General features: G+C 52.3%; 3 protein-coding genes across 3 annotated transcripts; all 3 read left to right on the top strand.

Annotated features, from left to right (window-relative positions):
* Positions 1–2,775: 2,775 nt before the first annotated feature.
* POX_d05259 (uncharacterized protein) lies at positions 2,776–5,473 on the top strand (the record flags this gene model as incomplete). The annotated part of the gene is made up of 3 exons (XM_050114108.1): positions 2,776–2,856; positions 2,941–5,370; positions 5,423–5,473. 3 exons carry the CDS (start codon positions 2,776–2,778, stop codon positions 5,471–5,473), a joined length of 2,562 nt encoding a protein of 853 aa, XP_049969059.1.
* A 1,585-nt stretch (positions 5,474–7,058) lies between these two features.
* On the top strand, positions 7,059–7,199 carry POX_d05258 (uncharacterized protein; the record flags this gene model as incomplete). The annotated part of the gene is made up of 1 exon (XM_050114107.1): positions 7,059–7,199. The coding sequence occupies one exon, from the start codon at positions 7,059–7,061 to the stop codon at positions 7,197–7,199; it is 141 nt and encodes a 46-aa protein (XP_049969058.1).
* Positions 7,200–8,743: 1,544 nt separating this feature from the next.
* POX_d05257 (uncharacterized protein) lies at positions 8,744–12,584 on the top strand (the record flags this gene model as incomplete). The annotated part of the gene is made up of 4 exons (XM_050114106.1): positions 8,744–8,879; positions 8,986–11,814; positions 11,877–12,277; positions 12,369–12,584. The coding sequence occupies 4 exons, from the start codon at positions 8,744–8,746 to the stop codon at positions 12,582–12,584; spliced, it is 3,582 nt and encodes a 1,193-aa protein (XP_049969057.1).
* Positions 12,585–13,133: the final 549 nt, after the last annotated feature.

Genomic DNA, 13,133 nt, shown 5'->3' with positions numbered 1-13,133 from the left:
GGAGCGAACCTTGACCATGACGAAACTGCCAGGGATACTGGAAATCAAAGATCGAAGTCAACCGCAACGAGAGATGACAACCGTAAGTACAGTCTGCGAGACTGTCAATCAAGTATTGTACTGGACCCAACTCGACGTCGTTGATCGCGAATGAATGGAGGGAGTCAAATAGCTCCGCGATAAGATAGGGCCAGGTCACGAGGTGATAGCGTCGATCGCGGTCCCTCCTACAATGTTGGCTTTCGAATGCTCCGTGCTCCAGCTGAAGTCCTGTTTGTTTCTGTCAATATGTACCCTCACGGTATCTTGTCCTCTCGCCTCGTTGGGATTCAGCCGCGATTAGCTACATTGATTGCAATTAATGTGGTTTTAACAATGTGTCGCTGAAGCATCGTCCACTGGAGAATGATTGAGTCTTGACCGAGCAATCGCCAAACTATATCATGGACAAAGCACTTGCTTCAAATGGGGTGAACAAGGTGCCCCTTGGCAAGTAGGTAGGTGGGCTTAGTGAAAATGCCTGAGCTGGCATTCCCATCATGCGTACGGAGATAAATGATGGCCTTTGTATCACTAGGTCGAGCTTTCTCTCGCCGATACGTGTTCATAACTTGGAACAGTAGCGCAAGGAGGGCCTGGATGTGAGTGGCATGCCCGTTAGGTGTTCTGGGAGAGGGATACCAGGATGTTTCGAGGCACTGTACTTCCAGTATGTACTCCGTTACTGAACCAGTTGTCTCATCTCGACCTGTGTAATTGTAGGATTTGCAAGAAAGTGGAGGAACTGGAATCGGCCCAAAGGTTAACTCAGATTCATCCTCCGGGGATTCAATGGATCTCTCAGATCCCTGCCCGGTGATCCGGTAGACTATTTCCGGTGCTGACTACAGATGATCTCACCCCAGCATCGGTCGTCAATCCCTCTCTCTGTAGATCCCATCGGCTCAATGGCCGTTGGAAGTGATCTCCGTGGCCACAACTCCAGGTGTGCAGGTGGGTATGGGTGTCACCACGATAGACCCAATGTATCCCATCAAAAGACTGGGCAGGCCTGGAAGCCACCATACCATGAAGGGTGATCCAGCCTAAATGACTTCCATGTTTCCGATCATCCCATCTTCTTGGCAAGAATGCACTTCTGTAAGCAAGTACGCATGTTCTTTGTTGTCCCACCGACGGACTTTTGAGACTGCTAGCCATGCGTGCTTAGCTGAAAGTCGATGGATCGTCTGTGCCATGAGCCAAGTGATGAAGTGTACCGTCGCTGACTAGCTTCCACCCCGAAGACGAAGAAGTGAAAAATGAATTTTTTTTTAAGGTTAATGCTTGGCAAGACTCGCTACGAACTTCCTCGAATCAGCAGTGGGAATGGATGTCAAGGGCGGATGGAGAAGAGGTTGTGTTCCTTGACACCTCCGGCTTGGACGGACTAATCGGGCGGCCGGGGATTGTACCGCGTTTAGCTCATCCTGCTTGTTCGGGTCAAGGCTGGCAAGATGGACGTGCTTCGATCGCCCTTTCACTAGTCCCCATTTGATGGACATGGTAAGTGACGTTGTACAATGCCATGGACATCCATCGCGGAGACCTATCGACCGGGCCCGGATGATCATGCAGAGTCAGAGCTTACGACTGGAGCTGTGCCGGGGTGGTTGGTCCGTGAGTCTGTCGAGTCCGTACTATCACTGAGTGAATCGTAGCCCTGGCAACTTATGTCATCTTGTCCAGTCTGTCTGAATGATCTGAATGAAGATGGAGCGTATCGCGGGCAGCCTCTCGGCGCGATTGTGAGTTTTGGTTTATCGGCAACGTGATGGCGGGCGCCTTCGTGGTTGGTCTTATCAGGGCGATTGATAATGGGTATTGGTGGCGGAAATGGGCTGACAGAAAGCCCACCCGTACGGTATGCAGTACGGTATCATACAGTCAAAACCACCTGGAGCCAGCTGAATCATGAAAGTGGTCGCCGGAAAGGAGCCAATGGCCAATTGGACACCATGGACGGTAATTGTAACCAGCTGGACCGGACGCTGGACTGACCATACAATTAATTAGGCCTAGGCGTGCCAAAAAGGCGAGGGGCCCGTCCGGAGATAAGTGGGTGGGGGCCAACGCCCCCCGGCCGGACGCACCTGTAGATCCTTGTAATGCGAGGGTCACGGAAATGCCGTATCGTTGGTCGTCAATGCCGATGCGATCCAATCCACGGAACTTTGGGGGATGCAGCGCGATTGGTAATACCGACCTCGTAATCGGTAACAATACACATTACACATGCTCTGATGCATTATGCGTCCCAGTCAATGTGGGTATACTTGTCTATACTCGCTCCTTTCTGCAATCTGCCAGGTGCAGACCAAAGCCAAGCTGGCCAAGAATAAATCATTGGAAGATCGACGCGAGTCTGCAAGAAGTATCTCCGTCGGTGGTTCACCTCTTTACCCAAATTTCCGTGCCCGGTTGACGTGGCTCTTACACCTTCATCCCTGTTGAAACGCTCGCGGCTCCGTGGATCTGATAAAATCCGCGGAACTTCCTTTTCGCACTGGTGCAAACTGGACTCATCTCTCTCTTCCTCCTCCAACTCCACTTTATCCGCGACCCTCCCCCCCCCTCCATCTCCGAACGGCAGAAAAAAAAAACAACAGATCTCTCTGCCAAAGAACCATCCCACAAACAGTTGATTCTCGTGCTTGCCACTAGCTTCCTCTTATCTTCGGAACCCAGTTTTCCTGATCTCTCGCTCGCAGCGCGCTGCTCACAGCACCTCCGGCAATGGTCTCGGCAACGGGCGAAGAGCGCGCTGTTCACCTGGCACGCGAGGCCGTCGAGTTATTTGATGCGGGTCACCGCGATGTAAGTCTCCGAGCGATTATGAGCTACCCAAGTCCTTCCTAGGGTCCCGGAACGAGAAATTGATTCGCTCGGTCTCTTTCATAGGCCGCATCACGCAACCTCAGAGAGGCATTGTCCATCTCAAAGGATAACCTCGACGTGAAAGCCGCCTTCCTCAAGATTCAACAGGAAGAAGAAAGTGGCCACCCGCTCCTCGACCTCTGCCGTCGGTACGCAGCTCGTAAAGATGAAGTTGCCGGCAAAGAAGCCGCCTTTTATCTTCGCGCCGATGGCCTGAAGCCTCCCGAGAACGTCGCCTTGGAGGCGCTGAAACTTCTACTCGACCAGCGGGCGCATGTTCTCTCGGATATTCAAGACGAGATCATCTCCGGGCTAGTCCGCCAAAATACCAGCGTCCGTCAATACTTTTCCGACCAACTCCAGATCTCTGTGACAACTTTCTTCGATGAAATCTTTGACCGTGGCGACGGAGCGGCAGTATGTCTGGATACGGTGGTCCTCGATCCGCAGGTCTGGCCTTGCGAGGACAAGCGCCTCCACTGCGAGAGTGAGCTTTTCCAACTGTTCTTGGCCAAGTTGATGGAATCGGGCCATGATCTCGACGGTCGTGCTCTGAAGGGAATCACTCGGTTATTGGCGGTTGATGCGAGCCGCCTGCAGCATTTGGTGGATGATGAAGAGTTTGAGGTCATCTTGACCTCCCTGGACAGCCGACTCCCTCTGGAGCTACGCAGTCAAGCTACCCTGGCCACCGCAAAGTACCTCGAGGTCTCCAAGGAGGCCGGCGAAAAGCAATTCGCCATGCTGATCACCGCAATGATTGCCAAGGGTCGGTTGAATGACATGATCATCGCATTCTCCGCGGTCGCCGCGGTCTTTCCCGTGGCCCCGAGTGCCGCTGCTGGGATCTTCTTATCCGAGGGATTCATGGCGGCATTGAGTCCCCTGGCAACCCGGGATGCCACCCGCAAGAAGGTCGAGCTCTCCATTTTGGAGCTACTTAATGCCGCATGTATCAACCGGCCCTGCCGAGAAATCGTGACCAAAAACTTCTCGGACTGGCTGTCACACACCCTGACCAATGGGAGTGACGAGGGCTCGGAGCTGGCCGCGGTGGTTTTGGCGAAGATTCGCGCCTCCGAAACCACCCAGCCATCGACCAAGAACGGTGAGGCCCAGGAGGCGAACGCAGGCGTGACGGACTTGGTGCAAAAGTTTAAGGGACTAATGACTGAATCCAAGGTTGAAAATATTTCTCACGCGGTTGAGGGTCTAGCTTACTCGTCCGTTGAGCCCTCGGTCAAGAATCAAATCGCTATGGATCCTCCTTTTTTGCGTAATTTGGTCAACGTCTTGAAACGCCATACCGCCGAAACTTCCGTGCTGTTTGGCGGCCTGATGATCATTTCCAATCTCACCAAATTCCTTCCCACCATGTCTGATGAACAGAAAAAGATGTCTCAGTTGAAGAATTATGCCGATGCCTCTGCCGGAAATGCGCGCGCCCCCGTCGATCCTCGTGACGAAGATGATGCTGTTCTTGAGCGCTGCGGCGCTCTTGTGGACGCGGGGGTCATGTCCCTTCTGGTCGAGTGTGGCCGACTAGCTTCCCCATCTGCCAACGACTTGACTGCCAAGATCATGTTGGCCCTAGCACGGCGATCCAAGTCCCGAGGTACGTTGGCCCAACAAGGTGCCATCAAACTACTACTGGGACTGTCTGTTTCGAAGCCAAATCAGACCAATACAGTGTCCGAGACGAGTCGAACCGCATCTCACGCACTGGCTCGGGTTCTTATTTCGGTTGACCCAGCCCATGCTTTTCCATCCACCGGGTTTCCTCAAGCGACTTCTCCAGTGCGGCCACTACTTTCACTTCTGGCCTCTCCCAACGGCGCCACGATTTCCGTGGACCAGCCTCGCGATCTCCTGCCTGTTTTTGAAAGTCTTCTTGCCTTGACCAACTTGGCGTCTTATCCGCGTGATGATTCCCCCGCCGAGTTGATTGTTCGAGAGGGATGGCCGGTCATTGAAGACCTCCTCCTCTCTAATAACTCGCGTGTGCAGCGGGCTGCCTGCGAACTAGTCTGCAACCTCATGACTTGTGAATCGGGAATCATCAAGTTTGCCGATGCCACCAAGAGAGCTTCGCAACGACTGCACATCATGCTTGCTCTTACCGATGCTGATGACCTGGCTACTCGACGGGCGGCGGGTGGCGCTATTGCGATGCTGACCGAATTTGATGCCGCGGTGGCAGCAGTTCTCGAAAGGCCACGGGGAGTTGAATTGCTCCTTGGTCTGTGTCAGGAGGATGACGATGCCCTCGTTCACCGCGGCGTGGTGTGTCTTCAAAATCTCACCACGGCCTCGGGGGACATTGGGCAGCGTGCCAGAGCTGCCGTGAAAGAGGCCAAGGGCGTCGAGGTTCTGACCTCGTGTCTCAAGAAGACGTCCAATTCGGCCATTATACAGACTGGAGTCGAGGCGTTGAAGCCTTTGGTGCAGCCATCAGTATGCTAAGCCCTGCGCTTCCTGTTCGCTCTTGGTCCGCTCATTTTACCAGAGGGGCTCTCTGGCAGAGCATCTCGAGGACCAATCTTACAATGATCTGTGAATTTATCAAAGGAGTGGGGCGTGCTCATGGTGCTTGGAGTTTCTGGCTGAGGAAATCGGTCCCCTTGAACTTTTGTGCATCTGGAGTTGGGTTTTCTGCAAGGGTGTCTTTTTTATTGTCTTTTTCTTTTTTTCCTTTCGTGTTGGTTATTCCCATGTTGCACCTTATTTCTTTCTTCCTTGTTTTGGGAGGGGCTCTCCTCGATACCCTTCTAGTATGTCCGGTTGATTCACGCGCACCGTTACCGAGTCAAGAGCGATGATTGTCTTTGCTTTTTCTGCCTAATGTATGTCCGCAATGATTCTTTTTGTCCCTCTCATTTGAATTTGTAGTCTCTTCATCTTTCACTACTCTGCAATCGTACTACGAAAACCTGTATGGGAGTAAATGCGATGGGGCCTCTAAGGGTATGGGTCCTCGGAAATGTAAACGCCTTCTCTTGACAACGGTATCTACTAGGCGCGCAGTAGCAGACAGATTGTAGTCCGGAGAGGCAGAAGGATGATGACAGGTGGTCTCTTGTGACCTATGAAGCAAGAGTCCGAGATGAAGAGGGCGATGCTCAGGTGACTTGCTAGCCTCGATTGCTGACGGATCTTGACAGAAGAACAACAGCAAAATCTCTGAAGAAGATGGGGAGATACCAAATATTGGTAGATGATCGATTCTTTTTTACCTCTTAACAGGGACTTGCCAATTGATGTACTGGGCGCTGGGATTGCGATCGAACGACGCTGGACAGAAAGACGTGAGTACTCGAACCAGAGGGTACTTATTGCAGACCGGCGTCCGTAGTTTGAGACTCTAAATAGGTTGATAAGGGGCAATGACCCAAATTCTAATGAAGTCTTCAAGTATCCAGTGATTACGAATTGAAGTAACTGCCTGTAGCAATCATGAAAACCTGAATACACCAACACTGTTGATCAGAGAGACCAGGTCCAAAGTTCTTTTTTTTAAAAAATAAAAAAATAAAAATAAAAATAAAAAAAGTAGAAAACATGAACAGACCCACTGATCCCCGGTAGTTGTGCCCCCTCCCCGGATCGACAAATCACGCTAGCCAGACTGCGCACACGTCCCGCTCATTCGACCTCGGGGCTTCTAGATCTTGTGCCAATACCTACTGGCCATTCTTTTCTTTAAAAAAAAATATTCAGGGAAAAGACCCCATGAACGGGTGCAACTGAGTACTTAGCTCGATTTGGAATTGCTCGTATTTGATCTACTAGGTATGTACTACTGGGAAGATCCTTCCTCACCAGAGACCCATTATTCTAAGCCATCCGTCTCATCCCGTGGGCTCCAGGATGACGCGCTTTGGTCCCATCCGACATCCCGATCATCCTATAACTTTGACCTTATCTTCTCTCCAGATGGTTCTCTTTTGGCCCAATTGCCCGTGGACGATAGGAAAGGGCGTCAAAAAAGTATACACAAAGGATGACCAGTAACAAATAATCTCGAAATTGGGGTGGTTCCTCCTCCCTGTGGATGACCTATCTAACTAGCCTGGGCGCGACGGATTTGTCACTATTGCCGCCCCCACTCTACATGGAAGCTGAGTGATCAATCCAGACAGGACATGTCGATGCAGAGGGTGAGGCAGAGGTCAACATTCCCGTCATCCACATTCAATGTGGGGATTCGATTTCGAGAATGCAGCCTCAACCTAGGAGAATGGAAGGACCACGTGCTCTTGTCTGGGTTTTCCAGATGTCAATGAATTATGTACTCTTTTTCTTCTTGGGGAAGCGGTGTCTGTTTATCAATGGGGGCAGACGCCCGGATGGGGCAGATCTGTGATGAAGGGGCTGGCCAGGTCAAGATTCTCATTACCTCTATAATGGGGCAGGTCGGATCCTTGAGAGGATTCCAGTTTTAGCGGATCATAGCTTTTTATGGATTCCGTCTTGTACTATTAAAAGAGATGAAGGGTTATGGAGGTTTGAAGCAAACGTTATATAAGTAGGTTTCATGTTAGCGGGTAAGCTTCTGCAAGTAGGCTTGAATGCCTACCCAGCATGGCTTTCCTGGAGGCCAGAATCAAAAATTCAGGACCAGATAAACGAGCGAGCTTCATTCAGTTGTTATGCCAACAAATAGATACCAAGGAAGCAGGTAGATAGTTCTGAGTAACTTGGTTTTTGGCGAGACGGCTTTATATATAATAGGAACAGAGCGGTCAGGAATGTCGACCCTTACAGTTCTCTGGTAGGTCGACCTACTATGACCGTTATTCTGCACAAGTATCAGGTACCACCGGAGAGAAATGCTTGGTATGAGTACTGATCTCTTTGTGATTTTCGGCCGGGGGGCCCCGCGGATCTTGCGAAGTGTCCGACTAGCCGTTGCCGGGGAGTAAAGGTTACATCAAGCTTAGGCGGATCAGGGGCATGATAGATGTGTTTTTGGGTGTCACTAATGAGCAAACAGGGCAGGAGAATAATGAATAGTTTGCTACTGACAAGTACAACCGTTGAGCATTATTGAGTGAATAGTGAGTAAATAGGGCGGACTCGCTCGAGTGGTACAGTAAGAGAATGGCAGAAGCTGCCGGATGAATTCTGGTCAGGTCATATTACTACACCGCAGCAAAGGACTGAAGTACTTAGTACAAAACTCTCATCGTACCACGAGGCATATGTAGTGGTGTACTGTAGTACATTGCGGGCGTGGCTACATTGGGGTACATGTGATGTTCCCACAGGGGCGGAAATTCGGTTGCTCGGCCCTTCAACCCACCGCTTTCACCGCTCCACCGGTCCCGTGAGTCAAAGCACCAGTCCGACGAGGTCAGCTGCCCACGAGCCCTTCCCCTTCCGGCCCCACTTTGCTCATCCTCACAGGCCGTCAGGTACTGGTGTTATCATCCGCAGTCGCAACGAGGTCAAAGTCAGCATTGCTCGATTCTTATTACTCCCTGGGGTTTCCTTCGACTCCTCTTCTGTTCACCCATGGATTCCACACTCTCTTTCGCCCGTGTGCGTCCATTCGCCTGATCACGGTCCTCGTGGCTCTGCGCAGGTTGGCCCTCCCCCCTCCGTCAAAGAACCAAAAGCAACACTACTCCCATACATCCCGACGACGTCGGTGTGGAGACGTGCCGTCCTTCGGTGGCAAAATTATCTCCGGGCGGTGGAATTGGGGTTCACGATCAGAACTTGAACCCAAAGGATTTGACGAGAAATCTCTTTCTTTTTTCTCTTGGGGGTTGCAGATTAGCAAAGACTGTCGGGGCATCTCATCGTTGTTTCGGCATCGCCCAGCATGAAGTTTGGCCGCAATCTGCCCCAATTCACGGTGCCAGAATGGAGCGCCTCGTACATCAAGTACAAAGCGCTGAAGAAACTGATCAAGTCCGCGGCCGAGCAGATCAAGACCGGCCAAGAACCCGATCTAGCTGGTAAGTGGCCATGACACAATCCCTCACCACTTTGCGTTCGCGCGCGATCGCGATCGACGGTGCTGGTGAGAATTGGGGGCCCCCGTCAGAACTGAGCATCGTCTAGGATTCTTCTACTCTCTGGATCGCAATGTCGAGGATGTTGATTACTTCTACAATAAAAAATACGCCGAGTATGCCCGACGGTTAAAGCTACTGGAGGATCGCTATGGCTACTCAATGGAAGGACGTCATCGCTTGGAGCCCGAAGACCGTCATGATCTCCGAGAGGCCCTGCTTGATCTGCGGTACCACTTGCGGCGCTTACAGTGGTATGGAGAGGTCAATCGCCGGGGCTTTGTGAAGATCACCAAGAAATTGGACAAGAAGGTCGGCGCCCAGGCTCAGAAGCGGTATCTAGAGACCAAGGTGGACCCCACACCCTTTGCAACCAATTCCCGTGCGATCAAGGCCCAGGAGCGCATCAATGCCTGGATGGCCGTCATCACGGAGCAGTCCAAGACGGACGAGAAGAGGGCGGACGATGCCAGTTCGACCCATTCTTCTTTGTCCCTCAAACGAGGCCCCACGCGGCCTTATCTGAATTTGCCAAGAGAGGTGGTGACTGCGGTGGATGATGCCTTGCGCAAGGACGACGTGCATGTCTTGCTGGAGTTGCTCGAGACTTTGAAAGCGGCCGCCGAAGACGCGGGTGAAGGTCTATTTCCCAAAGTGTTGAAGGCTTTGATTCAGCGAGCCATCGTGCACCGCGCTCGCCAGTGTCTGTCTGCTCTCTTGCCCAAAGTTGACACCCTCGAGGAGGACGACGATATCAATCGGCGCAACTGCCTGCATCGGCTGGTCATCTCGATGGGGCGAGTGCAATCCACAGGCGATTCGGAGCCCACGGCATCTTTGGTCCTCGATTTCCCGCCTGAGACGAGTAGATACATTACTCCCGCAGCGCCTCCAACCCTCCAGCCTCCACGCTCTGTGGTCAAAGAAGCCGACTCCTCGCAACAGCTCGGGCGGGATGATCCCGCAGTCATTGTCTTCGAGCATTTACTTGATGGAATGCGCCCAAGCCAGCGGCCGTCCCTACTCGCAAAAGACCTTTCTGGTCGTACTCCTCTTCACTACGCCGCCCAATATGGGTTCAAGGACGTCTGCCAGGTGATTGTCGAGCACTTGAAATCATGGGGAATGTTTGACGTCCGGGAAGGGATTGACGGTACCTTGTGGCAAGACAATGATGGCTGGGCCCCGTTGCACTTGAGCGTGGTTGGTGGCCACCCAAAGACCACCCGCTACCTGCTGGAAGCTGAGAACTGGAAGGAATCGCACGCTGCGGGGGATCGTGTGCGAAAACAGTGCCCCAAATCCTCTGCTGTGCTGGCGCTGGCCACCAAGGCCAACTTTGTGGATATCGTCCAGTTGCTGGTGGACGCTGGTGTCAACATCAATTACCAAGATGAGCAGGGAGAGACGGCCCTGCACGTCGCCGCTCGTTTTGGTCATGACGAATGTGCGCGGATTTTGTTAGAGGGGACCGAAGATCAGAAAGCAAACCCTGAGCTGGCGGAGAACACCTATGCCTGGACCCCGCTGTTCATCGCATGCGTCGACGGTTCTCTGAGCGTGGCCCAGCTGCTCGTGGAAGCTGGTGCAGACGTCGACCGTTTTGACTCTTCTGGATGGACGGCCAAGGAACATGCTGCACTGCGTGGTCACCTGGCTATCGCTCGATGTCTCGCCGAAGTCAGCCCTGGCCTCCCCGCCAGCGAGCCTGAGCCCATTCCTGTCCCCACCGACCGACTGTCCCCAGCATCCTCATCACCACCAAGTCAGTCGTCCTTGACCGACCGACGATCCAATACCCCAGGACCAACGTCGACGAGTAACTTTCGAAATGCGGAGCCGATCAAAACCTTTGGTCATCGTTATCTCACCGACGAGACCATGATCTTAGTCAGTTTAGGCACGATGGACATGCGTAAACCGCTGGAGACCGTCAGCCTGGATCAGATTCCAATGGAAAACGCCCACGCCACGCAGCTGGACACGGCACTTTCGATGGTGGTTACCGCGAGCGGCGCTCACGGAGAGCCCGAAGTCATTGATCTCCCTGTTCAGGAGAATATCTCCACGGAGCCCATCGTATTCCACACGACGGATCTGAGGAAAGTTCGGCTTCTCTTCGATTTGGTTCCCACCTATTCTGGATCCAAAGACCGTATAGTCGGTCGTGGCGTCGCCCTCCTCTCCAGCATCAAACCAGAAGTGGGCTCTCAGCGGATCAATCTCAAAGGCGATTCTACCATTCCTATTGTCGCTGCCAACACCCTGGAGGTCATCGGCTCCGTGACTTTCAATTTTCTGGTTATCACACCCTTCAAGCATCCAAAAATGTCAATTACGGGCAATCAGACCTACTGGCGGTCTATGAGCTCCACGATGGTCATTGGTCACCGAGGTCTCGGCAAGAACATGGCCAGTCGAAAATCGCTTCAGCTGGGCGAGAACACCATCCAGTCGTTCATTGCTGCTGCGAACCTGGGTGCCTCTTACGTCGAGTTTGACGTTCAACTTACAAAGGACCACGTTCCCGTCATTTATCATGACTTCCTCGTCAGCGAGACAGGTATTGACGCCCCGGTGCACACCCTAACGCTCGATCAATTCTTGGAACTTGGCAAGAGTCGACAGCGGACCGTGCTCCCCCGCAGCGTTGATGTGCAGGGAGCGACCACACTTGGCTCGCGTCCACGATCCATGTCGGTGGGTGGATCCGAGTACGATCCAACCGAGTTGACGGAGAAAATCAAGCACACTCGCGATTACAAGAAGAAGGGTTTCAAGGGAAACACTCGTGGTGAACACATCCAAGCCCCATTCGCCACCCTGGAGGAGCTTTTCAAGAAGATCCCCAAGCCCGTGGGCTTCAACATCGAATTGAGTGAGTACAAAATTGCTACGTAAAGAACAGCTACATGTCGACGATCTAACCAAGATCGCCAGAGTACCCCATGCTCCATGAGAGCGAAGAGGAGGAGATGGACACATACGCTGTCGAATTGAATTCCTTTGTGGATACCATCCTCACCAAGGTCTATGATCTTGGTGGCGGCCGTGATATTCTATTCTCGAGCTTCAACCCGGACATTTGTCTCCTCTTGTCTTTCAAGCAGCCCTCGATTCCAGTCCTCTTCCTGACTGATGCGGGTGCCTCTCCTGTCGGGGACATTCGGGCGAGCAGTCTTCAGGAAGCCGTTCGCTTCGCTTCCCGATGGAATTTGCTGGGTATCGTTTCTCAGGCCGAGCCCCTGGTTCTGTGTCCACGTCTCGTCCGCATCGTCAAGGAATCCGGTCTGGTCTGTGTGTCCTACGGCACGCTCAACAACGATGGGGCCAATGTGGACGTAAGTTTTTGCTCTTGGTTTTTTCTGTCCTCTTTCCAGCCAGTCACTTCATTCAATATTCCTGTGAGCCATCAGCTAATCCTCTCTGTAGTACCAAGTTGCGGAAGGCATCGATGCCGTTATTGTCGACTCTGTCCTTGGCATCACCAACGGTCTCATTCAGCGCCAAAACAAGGGGGAGCGGACCCCGGGACCTTCTCCCATCCCGGCACCCGTTGCTGACAAGTCTGCCATTCGGGTTCCCATTCTTGAACAAGTCAAGCCCAACGAAAACATTCCTGATCCTGACCCGGCAGCCAACGTTTAGTGATCTGACCTCGAGTTGCAGCCCTGGTTCTGTCGTCTTGTAAGGTGGGCTCCATGTCCCCCCTCCTCCTATGTTCCGTGGCTCCTGAATGATAGCGGGAAATTCTCAAGTCATAGAGATCTTGATGTTGCTTTGCATGGCGAAAGAGTCAGTAGTAATTGTAAAAGAAATTTCCAAGGGGATTTCCGAGAAGGTAGAATAAGGGGTCCGGTTACCTACTCCAAGGCATATGAACAAGCTTGGTGAAATGTTACAAAAGCCAGACAGCGTCAAAACGAGCACCTTCTCATCACGTAATGGAACCTACAAGTTTGATTTCATGATGTCCTTTGTTTCCTTTTTATGTCTTTTCAGGTGCACTTGGGGAAGTACTACAGAATTCCGGAATCTTCTTTCAAGAAGAGAGGTTATTTCCTCCTAGATGTGGCCTTCTTTCTTTCTAAAGAAGAAACTCGCCTCAGCGACACTTGATCTCGTCGTCTGCCTGTTGAAGTTGGCTCTTTGCCGAGCCCGATAATGCACATCGAAAATGTCCTCTCTCATCAGAAA

The sequence above is a fragment of the Penicillium oxalicum genome, chromosome IV (assembly GCF_001723175.1).
Source record: "Penicillium oxalicum strain HP7-1 chromosome IV, whole genome shotgun sequence".
NCBI lineage: Eukaryota > Fungi > Ascomycota > Eurotiomycetes > Eurotiales > Aspergillaceae > Penicillium > Penicillium oxalicum.
This window is presented reverse-complemented; position numbering and strand designations above follow the sequence as displayed.